The sequence below is a fragment of the Sorghum bicolor genome, chromosome 2 (assembly GCF_000003195.3).
Source record: "Sorghum bicolor cultivar BTx623 chromosome 2, Sorghum_bicolor_NCBIv3, whole genome shotgun sequence".
NCBI lineage: Eukaryota > Viridiplantae > Streptophyta > Magnoliopsida > Poales > Poaceae > Sorghum > Sorghum bicolor.
The window spans coordinates 56,424,828-56,437,992 of NC_012871.2; the positions used below are offsets into that span (position 1 = coordinate 56,424,828).

Consider the following 13,165-nt stretch of genomic DNA (forward strand, 5'->3'; position numbering starts at 1 on the left):
CACCACCATCACCAATAATGCCTCAACCACCATCCCCGCCACCGTCAAAACCCACTCCCCCACCATCACCTAAACCCCAGGCTTCACCACCATCACCTAACCCCTTCTAAGGTATTGCTCTAACCCTTCTAAGGTATTGCTCTAATAGTCGTTTATATTATTTGTGTCATTTTTTGTTGCTAAGCATGTGTTATATGAACTATAAATTTATGATGTTTCTAACTTCCTCTGCAGCAACATGAGTTGGAAAAGGCGAAGAGCGTGACTCAAGCTGTTCTATATAACATAGTTGAGGACCTCTGCACTTTTCTCTTGAGAGAAGCTATTCCCACCGAAGGGAAATATCACGACCCGACCAGCGTCCTAGCAAAGCCTGAGTTTATAGCGCTAAGAGATATTAGTAGGTTAAAGCTATCTCGATCATATGTCTGTAAACAAAAAACAATGATGTGTGATGTTTGTAATTAATATAATTTTATGTACAAAGTAATGGTATATATAAATATATTGCATGTTGCATTGGTTGAATCTTGTAGCCTAACATAGTTTCAATATTAATGTATATAATATATATATATATATATATTAAAAATAGGGTTTGCTGGAAAATAGGGTTAAATTGGAAAATCTTACCACGGGCGGTTTTGTTATGAGAACCGCCTGTAGAATCCAATTTCTACCCTGTAGAAATTGATTTCCACATGCGGATATCATAACTGAACCGCCTGTAGAAATCTGTTTGTACAGGCGGTTCTCAGTTAACCGCCTGTGGAAACTTTTATTTTCACAGGCCTATAGCCACTGGCAGTTCGTCAATCCGCCTGTACAAAGGGGTTGCGAACCGCCAGTATAGTATCTCTCTGTACTAGTGTCTCTATCCACGACCCACAGTAGCCACAAACAAAGCATTTGCAAATTTCTTTTATCTAAAAGTTCAATGTAACGTCTTGCATGTTCTGTTCATAAAATCCTGCATGCTAATATGTAAATATATCCAAAAGCCATGAGGCTAAGATACAAAATGCTTAAATATGAAGAATTCTGGCCTCTGTCATCACACCCTGCAAAATTAATTGACATTGAATAATTTTAGTTAAAAGAAATTGTTAAGTATTGAAAGCATAATAATATACATGTTCATATTGAATGCAACTTCTCTATAGCCAGCTACATAGTAACATATTCCATGACCATTTTGAGTTACCATAATTGACTACTAATAATTTACAAGATTATTGGAACTCCTCCTATTTACTAACATTACAATAAATATCATCATGAATTTTAGTAACACATATATTGTAAATATGTATTCACTTCATCGTAAGTCAAAATACACATCGTAAATAATCAAGATGGCCATATACACACACATAGTATTCTAAGGGTGTAGAATAGCGCATATATATATATATATATATATATAAGAGAGAGAGAGAGAGAGAGAGAGGTACCTTGTAACCGTAGATACGAGTGTTGTTTATATTGGTCAGAACAAAGGGTACAGTGATAGCCCATATCCAGTTATGATAAAGTGACGCTGATATGTTAAACGTGTAACATATCATCCATCCGCATGTCATAATGGCAAACATGTTCGCCATTGCACGCTCTGACCTCTTGGATATATGCAATGCGGTTGTGGTCACTGAGTGGTGGGACACAATGCAACAGTGAGTATAGGAAACTGCCAGGAATCCTAAGATCATCTCGATGACCTTGGCAACCAGTTCTCGAGTCGGAGCAAGACTTGTGGGGCATAAAGGCCTGCATGATGCCTAGATTATTAATAATAGCTGTAATGCCAAAAGCACAGTAGCCCAGCATTTCTAAAGATAGCAACAGGAGGATATGACGCAATGCATATAACATATATATACTCCGCACCTGTGCAGGAGGAGTGTTGTCCATAGAGTAATTTCAGCGAAATAGGCTAAACGAGTGAGTGATTGAGGGACAGCAAGAGCATCTCCAACTTGTTTCATCCAATCGTTAACCGCTTGCCGTCTTTGTTTCTCCTGATCAGTCTGTACCACGACACTGCTGACAGAGAATGGGTTAAGGTTTCTTCTTCTTAGCTCAGCGGCCGGCGGAACTGCTTGGTTTTGTATTATGTGGTGCGCAGCCTCAACATCATAACCGTCTACAAAGGAAATGCAGTGCAATGACACATAGCGATCACAATCAAGAATATACAAGGATGAAATTAACTGAGGTATGAAACAACGACACTCTAAACTGAGCTAATTACCACACTTACCATAGGGGTACATTAGTCTCGCGTCAGGCTCGTGCTGATGATCAGCCGACGGACCACAGACGAAGTAATACACGAGGCTCTTTAACAGTTGCCATGCACGCGCAAGCATTTCCCTCCGTGGTACTTGGGCCTCCTCTCTTGGGTAAAGTTTATTTTGCCCTTGAGGGCATGTGCCCTCACTTTCTCACCCATTGGATTCGCTTTGAGAAGTGTGCAAACACACATCTCAATGCGAAACTGCTTTGAAATGTGTGTTTGCACACTTCTCAAAGCCTCTGCTGAGGATGCGGCCACCTCTGGAGTACTGCGCGTGTGGTAAGCAACCTGTAGCTGATGGGTGCTCACCTTGGACATGGAATGCAGGATCCATGTCTGCTGGACGCTGGTCAGCCTTAGCCGCGCCGTCGTCCTCCAGCTGCTGCTGCTGCTGGGAAGGTGCAGTGCTTCCCGCAGCGCTTTCGTCTGATGCATGCTGCACCACCAGAGGCTGATTTGCAGGTGTCGTGCTCGATCCTGCAATGCTTGTGCGTGGCCGCTGCAGGCTGTAGCACCACTTGATGATGGATGCATCCTCGCCTGCATTGCGTGCAGAGAAATATTTGATTTCGATCTGGAATCGTCGATTGACATGAAAGACAGGGAGAGCGATGTCGACGCTTAGATACCTGAGTGGGGCAGAAAAGGGAGGGACTCGTAGGATGGTCGATGGGTATGGATAGGTGCAGAATTGGTCGTCGGAGTGCCGCCGGAGAAACCACGAGCGTTCCTCAACGAGCCGCCGCCCGTAGCGCAAGCAAGAGGATCTCGTTTCGGTGTTGGCCGCATCTGCTTGTTCCTGAGCTCTCGGGGTCCGCTTTCCGGTGGACGAAGCAGCGCAGCTTCTGCTGTCTCGATTCGGTCCGCCACGCCTCCAGGTCGCCTGCTTCCCTTGTCGGCCGGTTCTTCCCTCCCCCTTCCTTCCCCTCCCCTCCCCCTCCCCCTCCCCCTCCCGTCGTCTCCGCCGTCGAGAAAAGTTAAACTCCTGATACGCGAGATCGAGATGGATGATTACGTCTTTTATATCCTCACTGCTCAGCGGGGTCCACACAAGTGGTTGTGAAATGGAGTACAGTTTTGTGGGACGAATGGGGAATGGGCTTCTTTCTGTTGTTGGGTGCTGGGGAATGGCGATAGCCCGGATAGGAATGAATGGGGTTATCTTTCTCCTTAGGCTTACTTTGGCAGCGGGGGCAAAGTAGCCCAGGGAATATAGCCACGCGCGTGGAAATTTTTGGATTTTTGATTCCCGCCACCACCACGGGGAGGATAACCTGCGGGGGTGAGTTTTCCTGCGGCTGTTTGGCAGCCAATTGAGGACTTGCGAGAGTTGTTTGTCAGTTTGATTTTCTGGTGTTGCTCTTATCACTATCGACGAATTTTAAAATAATATATTAAACAAATCATAAAAAAAATCAGAATTTAAGGAAGCTACCATAGATTAACGTTGAAACCACAAAACCGTGAAAAAACTCAGGAATAGGTCTCTCTATACAAAAATGATATTTCAAATATGAAATCATGTCTAATAATTATCATCTAAAATCTAGCGATAGCATTGAAACAGATGGTTCTCCATCCTTTACATACAATAGATAGATATAAACCGGGTTATAATGACCTAGTCTATGAACATATATACAAAAAAATGAAAAATTCTTCTCCTGGGAACCGGTAATGCTTGGGTTCTTCTTGGCACAGTGGTTGAAATAATCTGTTTAATACACCCCAAAATCTGATAACCGTGCTGGTTTCTCATAGTGCGGTTTTTCTTCGAGGGACTTCGATCAGGCACCTTCACAGCTGAAGCTCTCTAAGCCACTTAAACATGGCAGTCTTATATCCTCATGGCAAAAGAATGGTATGTCACACAAACAGGGAGTTCTAAGCATATCAACATCTGAAAGAAAAATGACATAATGGAGGAACAATATTAATTCGTTAGTTAGGCATACATTGCAGCATGGGCATGACTGGAAAAAAAAAATGGATGAAGCATAGGACAGATTGCGGTACCTACCAAAAATATAGATAAACTAGAAGATTGGGTTAGGATTGACGATTGCTTCTGATTGAAATTGTTCTTAAAACAAACATGAGCAGCAGACATGGCACAATAAATGAGGAAAAAAGGAATAACGTCATGCAGTGCTATCATTGCACAGTCCAAACTAAAGATAAAGTGTTAGTTATTCACCCTGCTGCAATAACAGGTGTGATAATACAGCTACGAAAGGACTACTGGATTCTAAAGACAAAGGAAAGAAGAATATAAGCACTGAAGTATCACCTCACTCATCTCAAATCATGCACGGCTTCCACCAAGTATTCTGCACTTTTGCAATAGATAAATCAGGATGAGTTGGTAATTTACCTCTTTGGCTGCATGAATTACAATGAACTGTATATTTTAGGTTAGCTGCTACTGTATTTAATTTTCCAATCAAGATCTAATGAGGCCTATCCTAAATCACAAAACATGTGCAGTGTTTTGTGGACAGCAGCAAGTAGTGACTAATAGGCATTTTAATCCACACACTGAAACAAAGTCAGCAACCCTCGAACCAAAGTCAAAAATTAAAAAAGGAAACTGACACAACAGACTTCACCTGTCAGAAAACTATCAACCTATGGCTAATGCTTCCAAGTGCAATTGTGCAGAAAAACTTCTAGCATGTGTTAAAAATTGGATCTACCAGAACCAGTTCATGCTACCAATTCATATCAACAAGTGCATTCATGAACCAGTAAACTGGATCTACCAGAACCAGTTAGTGCTAGAAACATAGGATTGCATGTTTATATTTTAGATCAAGCAATGCGAGGCAGGGAGACTACTCTTAGAAAGCAAGAAAGGCAATGAGGACTGAGGACCGGACGATGGCAGCCTGGCCTGGTGAAGATGGACTGAGATGTCAACTACCTGCAGCAGACGACGATTAAAAAAAAGCAAGTGTTAAAAATTAAAGAAATCAAAGCATATGAACTATATAGTGTATACAGTAAGCAGAAATAAACTTGCTATAAATAAACTTCAGAGTCAAAGGACTACTATGGAGCCGCGCAAACTTCAGAGTAAGCATATGAACTTTTTTGGATGAAATTTTGCCATGGGACTTCATGCTCCAGCATTGAGCAATTCAGAGTCAAACTCGACATTAGAACCATAACTAAACTTGCTACCAAAAATCTCTAGTTACTTGCAAATTCAGAGTCATCTTCCCTGCGGCCGGAGGAAAGATGGAGACTGCTCTTGGGTCGGCGAGCTGGCTCCTCGGTCTTGTGCTCAACAAGCTGTCCGATGACTTGGTGAAAGCGTATGTTTCCAGCACAGAGCTCGGCCTCAAGTTTGTGCAGATTAGAAAGGAGATGCTGTACACTAAGGCCTCACGCGACGAAACCAGCAATCCGCCGGCGAGCCGACCCCAATCGCGAGTCGCCTGCAGTTCTGGTCGGGACAAGCAAAGGCCTAGTGCGGCGGACGGCTACCTCCCTCGAACTGAAGCCTAGTACCAGCAGCGGGGGGATCGAGGGCAGGGGGAGGGTGCTCACCGTGCCATGCCGTGCGTGTACGCCCCGGGGATCGGATCGGCGTTGGTCAGCGTCGAGGAAAAGCGGGCAGCGGTGAGGATGGATTGCGGAATAGAATGGGGGCAGAGACGCGGAGCGGATGCACGGGGCAGAGTGGGGAGGAAGATGCTGCCGTCCGCAGCCCCAACATCTACAAGAAACATGGTGATGATCGAATCAGGAAACCCTAGATGCGGTACAGAGAGATACAGATGGAAGCGAGCTCACCTGTAGAGTCAGGAGACGGTGGTGCTGGTGTTGCACGGTGGCGGCGATGGAGGAGAAGTCGAGGTGAGGGCCGAGCGGCGGCAATGGAGGAGAGTTGAGGCGAGGCGGAGGGGACGCGACGGAGGGGAGTTGAGTCGAGGGAAACAGACGGGGAATGACGCCCCATGTCTGCAAGCCAGGCTTGATTCCCTGTGAAAACCCTGCTCCTGTGGGGCCGAGAGACCTGGGTGGCGGTCTTCCAAATGGACGCATGTCGTGGTTCGTGGAAAATAGCCGCGCGGGATTCTCTCCCGGAGAAAAAGCCGGGATCCCTCCGGGATTCGCTGCTGCCAAAGGGAGCCTTACTGTGACAAGTTGTTATTAAAATCTGTGCTGCTTGTCTTTAAATCTGTTGGTCAAGTCGCCTTATGTCTGGTCACTAGCATGCTTCCATGTTCTTCTTTTCTTTTTTTTTTTTGTTTCAATACACAATTAAGTACAACACAATTATTTTACCTGCATCTAGTATTCATGCTGCCATGTGTAATATGTTTTGATATGCCTTCGCAGAACACGAGATGTATTCTGATTTCTGAATGAATCAGCCAAATTCATGTGCAGCCCATTTGCCTGCATCTAATACTGTCTATTCCAGTCATCAAGCTCACTGCAGGCACCTTTCTCCCAAGTCTCAACCTTCTTTTCATGTGCAAATGCTGCTTAAAGAACTCCTTCTGCCTGAACTCACTCTCCTGAATTCTTATCAGGTCACTGAATTCCTTACTGAATACTTGATATTTATGTTTCATCACTGCTCTATGCTGCATTTCCTTTCTCGCATAGTTGCATATAAGCTTTTGTTATTGATGTTTAGTTGTCTGTTGTTTTCAGCAGGCTCTGCGTTACAACCTAACACAACTATAGTTATCATTTCTTAATGTGCTTTCACTGCTGCCCTGTTGCCATGTTAGTGTTGATTGAGCGCTATGGATGCATATTTCATTTGAAGATATTATTGCCAAAAAGAAAATACTGTGATAGTGCACATATAGGGTACAGGTAGCTTTGTAACTCAGTGATGCAAATATCGATGTCCCATAGTTTTAAATAGATGATTCTATTCTGTTTGAGACTAAGCATGTTATGTAGTAGGGGCAATTGCATGGATGCCCCTGTTTTGATCTCCAACTACTCATTTCCCCTCTTTTTTTCCACTTTGCAAGATTGCCCCTATTTTTCAAACCTGAAGCAACGACATGCCCCTACTCCTTCTATGGTTTGTAATGGTGTTAAGTTAAGACTGAAAATACACTTTCGCCCTTGCATCATTGCCCCTGTTTTTAAATGAATTTGCAAATATGAACCTGCTATGACTATTTGGACTGCACTGTTATCAAATTTTGAGTGGATTCAAATATATGTTGAATTATAGTTGGCATCTGAGTTAATTTTGATAGCATTTTGTTAGGATTTTACTAGAATTTGACAACATTTTACTAGGATTCAAATATATTTTTGCTTGATCGTACGCAATATCTTCAAAAATGTGTGCATGTTTGAGAGGAGGTGAGTGCTATTGGTTGTCAAGAAGTTTTCACTTTACTCCAATGTTGTAGCGCCCATTGATGCGAATATGTATATACACTGAGACTTGATAAGTCAGCAGCCTGCCCATGTTCATATATTTCTTTTTCTTATCCATTTATTCCTTTTTTGGATGTCTATACAATGCTGCTTACTCTCACCTAATTTTGGTAATATGTTTTGCTGTTTTTAATGTTTACTGTTGTGATTAGTGTGTTACGCTTTACTTTGTTTTTCAAGAGTTTGCTCAGTGATGTCATTATAAAGAATGATTTTGGTTTGCAGGAACAGGCTTAATGGCTTCTTTTCGCTAGGTTGTCACACATGTGGGACTATTTTGGTACCAGAATTGACCAGGTACCTCTCCATGTTGACATTGTGCTGACTGAAGTGCATGTTGTTTTCTTTCTTTGTTTCCGGAACCTGCAGGAGAGCTGCATGTTGCTTCTTTCATCATTGTCATCTACCTTCTGTTTTGCCAATTTGCCATATCAATGTTATGTTATGCTATTTAGGGCAATCACGTGTACGCTGAGATATCTGTGCTATGTCAGTGCTACAAGTAGATGATCCAGGAATCTTTGGTGTAGTGTTTAAAATAATTTATTGTCTCTAACAGCAAACACGTCTGTAAACCATTTCCTGGGTTCTGGGAGGTATTTACTTTGGGCACCACTGCCAAGGAGTATTCTGATCTGGACAACACTATTTCTCGGAAAATGGAGATCATCAATGGTACAACTTCTGTGTGCATTCTCTGTCAACAAAAGTTTGATACCTCCTTTGCTGGTAAGCAATTCTACATTTGCATTTCCCTATGAATTCTTCATCTGTATATACCTGACTCCTGTTCCCCGTCCCTATACATCTGTTCACTCAAATTTGTTTTGCACGCAGAGGTAGCTCAAATCTGTTCAGTGAAATGTGTGACAGTGCTGTGCAGAGGTAGCTCAAATCTCTTCACTCAAATCTGTGATAGTGCTGTGCAGAGGTAGCTCATGTTCAGTTGCCAACAAACTTTGCTGTCTCCAAAGAGGGTTGTTTCACTAAAGATTTAAGATTGTTCAACTATGGATATGGATACAATACAGCTATATCCTGTTATTCATGTCTTTGCTCATCACAGTCATACCAAAAAAAAGTTGATTCCATACAAGCAAAAGACTACCGCCAAAAAGACTTATCTGTTGCTTTGCACAGCTAGTTGCAAAGATCATGGCTTATTGTCTAGACCCTCCCTGTGTTGCATAAACAAACCGCAAAACCTCTTCACTGACAGGAGCCATGTCTACAGTTGAAGTTAGATATCTCCGAAGCATTCGACTTGGTTCTTGACCTTTTTTTGTTGAAGAAACCTCTTCGAAAATTCACTTAAGAAGAAAAGAATTGACCCGGTTTATAGGGAAACTGGGCCCAAAAACCTTACAGCCACCTTGTTTATTTTGAGGAGAACCAGCAAAAAAAAAAAAAACCTAGGCACAATGGCCCAGACAATAAACTCTTGGAGGCTTACCTCACCTTGGGTTGGTCAGACTAGGTGCAGTCTGTTATCTACTGCAACCACTTGGATCTTGCTGAATGGAGAACCTTGTGAGACTGTCAAACACTGCTGAGGGCAACAGCAAGCCCCCCTGCCTATACGCTCTTCATTCTTGGGATGGATATCTTCAATGCACTTATCAACAGCGTCTGTGGGTAAGGTTTGTTGCAGCCTTCTGGGAAACTGAGTTTGGCTGGTATGCAGATGATGTTGTCCTCTTCCTCAACCAACCGCATAGGGTTGCAACTTATGGAGATGCTGGTTCTCTTTGCCTCTTTGGGAATGTTTTAGGGCTGAAGGCCAGCTTACAGAGGTGTTGTGCAGACACCTATCAGTTGTGAAGAAGATGAGCTCCTGCCACTCAAACCTCTCTGCCTTGTTCTGTGGAGAAATTCCCTTGGGTCCCAACTCTTGGTTAGGAAGTTAACTAACGTTGACTTGTTCCTGCAATCAACAAGATCGCTGATAAAATGCTGGATTGAAGATGGCTCTTTTAGCTCCATGTAGACGGCTAGTGAGTACATGTTCTCAGTGCCATCTCCATCTATTGTGAAATGGTCATTCAAGCCATTGATAAGAGATAAAGGGAAGACGAGCTTGACCTTTGGAAAGGAAGAGAATAAATGAATGAATAGCTGCCTCGCTTCGACCAATTGAACTTGGGCTTTCAGAATCCACAACCTCAAGATGCTAGGTTGTGCATTCTGCATTGTATATGTGGTGGCTATGACTGCAAAAGACTCTGTTGCTTCCTGTCCAAAGCTCCAAGCTAGCACCAACGGGCAACGGCTCTATTCATGATGTCAATAGCTTATGGTAGTAATGGATTCACCACCCCAATTTTGGCAGAACGATGGTTCCATGGAGAATCAATAACTGTTACATGCAAAGTGCAATGGTACTCCAAAGATCTCTCAAGCAGCAATCTGCAGCACAAGCTTTACAGTCTTGCCGTTGGACATCCAAGGTAGTCATTCTACTGCATTGCTGGTTCAGTACCTATGAGATGCAATTGAAGGGTTTGTTCTCTGGCTCGATGAACAATACATTTAGACTCACTGTGTCTGGGTGCCTTTGTGGTGCAGCTTATTTTTACGTTGCCTGTTACAAGCTGTTGTTAGACAGCTTATTGGCTGGCGTGTCGTGGCCCTCACACCCGGAATGCTGCCTGCTCTTTGATCATGATGGAGAAATAGCTCAGCACTTAACTGTGTTTTTGCTTGGGAGGTATGGTTTAAGCTATTCAGAAATGCTGGTCTTCAGGTGGTGTGAAGCTCACTGGTTGTTGGACTATCCACGATGCAAAGGTTTCTTTCTATTCTCTTGTTATCTTGGGTGCTTGGTGAATTTGGAAAACTCAATACTTGTGTGTACAGTGGTGTTTCGCCAAGAACTCAATAGGTGCTGACTGCTGAGATGCATTTCAGATGATGTTGATCACCCTGGTGTCTGGCCGGGCCACGCGCGGTAGGACGCGTCCAGCTCCAGCAGCATAGGCGTCGCCTCTCCGAGTCCGAGTCCACACTGTAGGGAGGTTGCGGCGCCGATCCGAGTCGAAGCCCCGCTCAGGTCCGAGTCGAAGCGAAGTCGAAGTCGAAGTCCGAGCCCGCGTCCACCGTCCACCACAAGTTCGTCGTATGCGGCTATATATAATAACAAAAAACTGATAGACAAGTCGTTTTTGGATCGAAGCTACTAGTACCTCCGCCGACCTGTAGTTATTTTTACATTAATATAAAAAAAATGGCGCAGGCGGAGGCTGTGACAACGACCAACCATGTTGCCATCCGCATCGACGACGAAGATGATGGAGCCAGCAGCTCCTGCTGCGCCGTGTGCATGGAACCCCCGGAGTGGGTGATCGTCGGCGCGTGCGGACACCGAGAGGTCTGCCTCTACTGCGGCGTCCGCATGCGTTTCTTCCAAGATGACCGCCGGTGCTGCATCTGCCGAGCCTTGTGTGCCACCGTGGTCGTTACAAGAGCTAACACTAACAGCAGGCCGCCGCAACTTGTTGTCGTCGTCGACGACGGCGGCCGCCAATCATCCGTCTTCTCGGAGACATCACCGGCGTTCGGTGGTGTAAGGCTAGCGGGCACTACGCATCGCTGGTACTACCATGGCGGCATGGCAGCGTACTTTGACGATCGAGCACTCTATGAGGCCGTGAGGAACATGTGTTCCAAGCCTTTGCCGTTGCCGTTGCCGTTGCCTTTGCCGTTGCCAGCAGGTGCAGGCAACAACACACGTCATCGTGCACTTCAAGACCCAAACACGGATCCAACGTGTTTCGTGCCATATCTAGCATTGACGGCTTTTGTGGGGGCAGCCGGTAGCATTCCTTTGGTCATGCAATACCTTAAGGATTGGCTTCTTAGAGTTGCAGTTGTAATTGTGTCTGGCGTCTTAGCGGCGGCATGGTCATACTTCCATTCTAGGATGTGTACTCCTGAGTCAGATGCAGATCGATCATGAAATGTAGCTGTGTACCGTTATTGTAATGGTGAGGTATTTACCATATATATATATAGAATAAGCACCGCTGTTATTATATCAAGTTATTTATAATACTCCCTCTGTCCCTAAAAGCTGCAACTTCTAGAGTTGTCCTAAGTCAAACTTTTACAATTTTGACCAAATTTGTAGAAAAAAACGCTAAGATTTATATTACTAAATTAATACTATTAGATTTATTATAGAATATATTTTTATAAGATACTTATTTTATATTATAGATATTGATGTCCTTTTCTATAAAGTTAGTTAAATTTAGAAAAGATTGACTCGCACAGATTAGATTACACAGTACAACTCAGACACTCAACACGCACGCAACCACTTAATGCATAGCGCCGGAAAATCCTGAAATAAATCTAATGCATAGCGCCGGAAAATCCTGAAATAAATCCAAAATAAAGTGCCACACCCAGGATTTGAACCCTGGGTGGGAGCCTCCCAACCAATGACCTTTGCCATTGCGCCGTGAACCCCTTGGCTAGGAGTTAAAGCTTTTAGGGACAAAAGGAGTACAACACTTCTTGTTTTTCCTTGATTTTTCCTTTTGCGTTGACAATCTCTAATATATGGACCAATCAAACTATACTAGGTTCATCCAAGATTGCTGACAGAGTCCGATCATTGTGCACCAAACCAATTACACCCCCATCGGAGTCCGACCATTGTGTACCAAACCAATTACTGAGTGGTCAGATCCCTTAGCGGGAGACGCAATCTTGGATGAACCAGTATAGTTTGATTGATAAATTATAGTAGAGATTAAAATCAAGGGCTAAAAACCACTCCTCAAATGCTTCAAACCTAATCCTATGGCCACAATGATTTGTATCAACTTCCAGTCTTCAACGCGCCCCATCTCAGGCTTCAATGCGCGATGTCAACACTGCAACGACGCAGCATGTTGAGGATGGATGACAGGCAATCGAATCCCAATCCCCAAATCTTAAAATGCAAAAAATTTTCCTTCCCCAACGCCTCGATCGCCCTGCTCGGCTATGCCTCAGAGCATATCCAAGAGTACTCCATATCCCTTCCTCATTCATATTTTTTTTGGGAAAAAGAGAAAAACTCATCTCCAAGAGTATCCTATATCCCTTCGCCATCTATTGGCAACTGGCAAATAGGCTGCATCATGCGTAAAAACGCTCTTTCGCCATCGTATTCTAAAAGTAAAAGAGTGTGGGAAAGAATAGATAGTAGAAAAGAGTTTCTGATGTAAATGTACGAGGAAAGAAATAATATATAAAAGTGGTTACAATAATTAAAAAATAGTATAGGATTTCTGATGTAAAGTTGTCTTCTATTTTAGGAGTGCATTATTAAAAATTCTTAGAAATAACTTTTTTTCTCCTAATACATTTTTAGGAGTTGCACCTCCTTTGGTGCGGTGAGGCGGAGGAGGACACACCTCCTAATACCTTTATAGGTCTGACTATATAAACAACTTTCAC

The 13,165-nt window shown here is 43.6% G+C and overlaps 4 protein-coding genes across 8 annotated transcripts; 2 read left to right on the forward strand and 2 right to left on the reverse strand.

The window, feature by feature from the left end:
- Positions 950–2,389, reverse strand: LOC110432202. Its single transcript, XM_021452174.1, has 4 exons — positions 2,261–2,389; positions 1,888–2,143; positions 1,455–1,767; positions 950–1,061 (listed from the first exon to the last, which is right to left on the reverse strand). Exons 1-4 carry the CDS (start codon positions 2,367–2,369, stop codon positions 1,026–1,028), a joined length of 714 nt encoding a protein of 237 aa, XP_021307849.1. The 5' UTR covers positions 2,370–2,389; the 3' UTR covers positions 950–1,025.
- On the reverse strand, positions 3,767–6,432 carry LOC110432227. Of its 5 annotated transcripts, none has more exons than XR_002449633.1 (4): positions 6,095–6,432; positions 5,849–6,017; positions 5,135–5,219; positions 3,767–4,626 (listed from the first exon to the last, which is right to left on the reverse strand). XR_002449633.1 is itself a non-coding variant. In XM_021452226.1 (4 exons), exons 1-3 carry the CDS (start codon positions 6,258–6,260, stop codon positions 5,216–5,218), a joined length of 339 nt encoding a protein of 112 aa, XP_021307901.1. In that variant the 5' UTR covers positions 6,261–6,432; the 3' UTR covers positions 3,767–4,626; positions 5,171–5,215. The 5 variants fall into 5 exon arrangements, 3 of the variants coding, with proteins under 3 accessions (XP_021307901.1, XP_021307900.1, XP_021307899.1); XR_002449634.1 differs by having other exon boundaries at positions 3,767–4,196; positions 4,317–5,219; XM_021452226.1 differs by having other exon boundaries at positions 5,171–5,219.
- On the forward strand, positions 7,626–8,748 carry LOC110432732. Its single transcript, XM_021453521.1, has 4 exons — positions 7,626–7,639; positions 7,943–8,014; positions 8,277–8,446; positions 8,555–8,748. Exons 1-4 carry the CDS (start codon positions 7,626–7,628, stop codon positions 8,650–8,652), a joined length of 354 nt encoding a protein of 117 aa, XP_021309196.1. The 3' UTR covers positions 8,653–8,748.
- On the forward strand, positions 10,734–11,707 carry LOC8055585. Its single transcript, XM_002460078.2, has 2 exons — positions 10,734–10,832; positions 10,950–11,707. Exon 2 carries the CDS (start codon positions 11,037–11,039, stop codon positions 11,670–11,672), a length of 636 nt encoding a protein of 211 aa, XP_002460123.2. The 5' UTR covers positions 10,734–10,832; positions 10,950–11,036; the 3' UTR covers positions 11,673–11,707.

Bases quoted from the DNA above. Each gene is read 5' to 3' on its own strand.
- LOC110432202 (XM_021452174.1), bottom strand. From the start codon at position 2,369: ATGCTTGCGCGTGCATGGCAACTGTTAAAGAGCCTCGTGTATTACTTC. The intron at 1,768-1,887 runs GTGCGGAGTATA...GGCATCATGCAG, and splicing joins ACAACACTCCTCCTGCACAG to GCCTTTATGCCCCACAAGTC. The intron at 1,062-1,454 runs GTACCTCTCTCT...TTAATTTTGCAG, and splicing joins CTCGTATCTACGGTTACAAG to GGTGTGATGACAGAGGCCAG.
- LOC110432227 (XM_021452224.1), bottom strand. From the start codon at position 6,346: ATGCGTCCATTTGGAAGACCGCCACCCAGGTCTCTCGGCCCCACAGGA. The intron at 6,018-6,094 runs GTGAGCTCGCTT...TGTTTCTTGTAG, and splicing joins ACCGTCTCCTGACTCTACAG to ATGTTGGGGCTGCGGACGGC.
- LOC110432732 (XM_021453521.1), top strand. The intron at 8,015-8,276 runs GTACCTCTCCAT...TGTCTCTAACAG, and splicing joins TTGGTACCAGAATTGACCAG to CAAACACGTCTGTAAACCAT. The intron at 8,447-8,554 runs GTAAGCAATTCT...TTTTGCACGCAG, and splicing joins GTTTGATACCTCCTTTGCTG to AGGTAGCTCAAATCTGTTCA.
- LOC8055585 (XM_002460078.2), top strand. From the start codon at position 11,037: ATGGAACCCCCGGAGTGGGTGATCGTCGGCGCGTGCGGACACCGAGAG.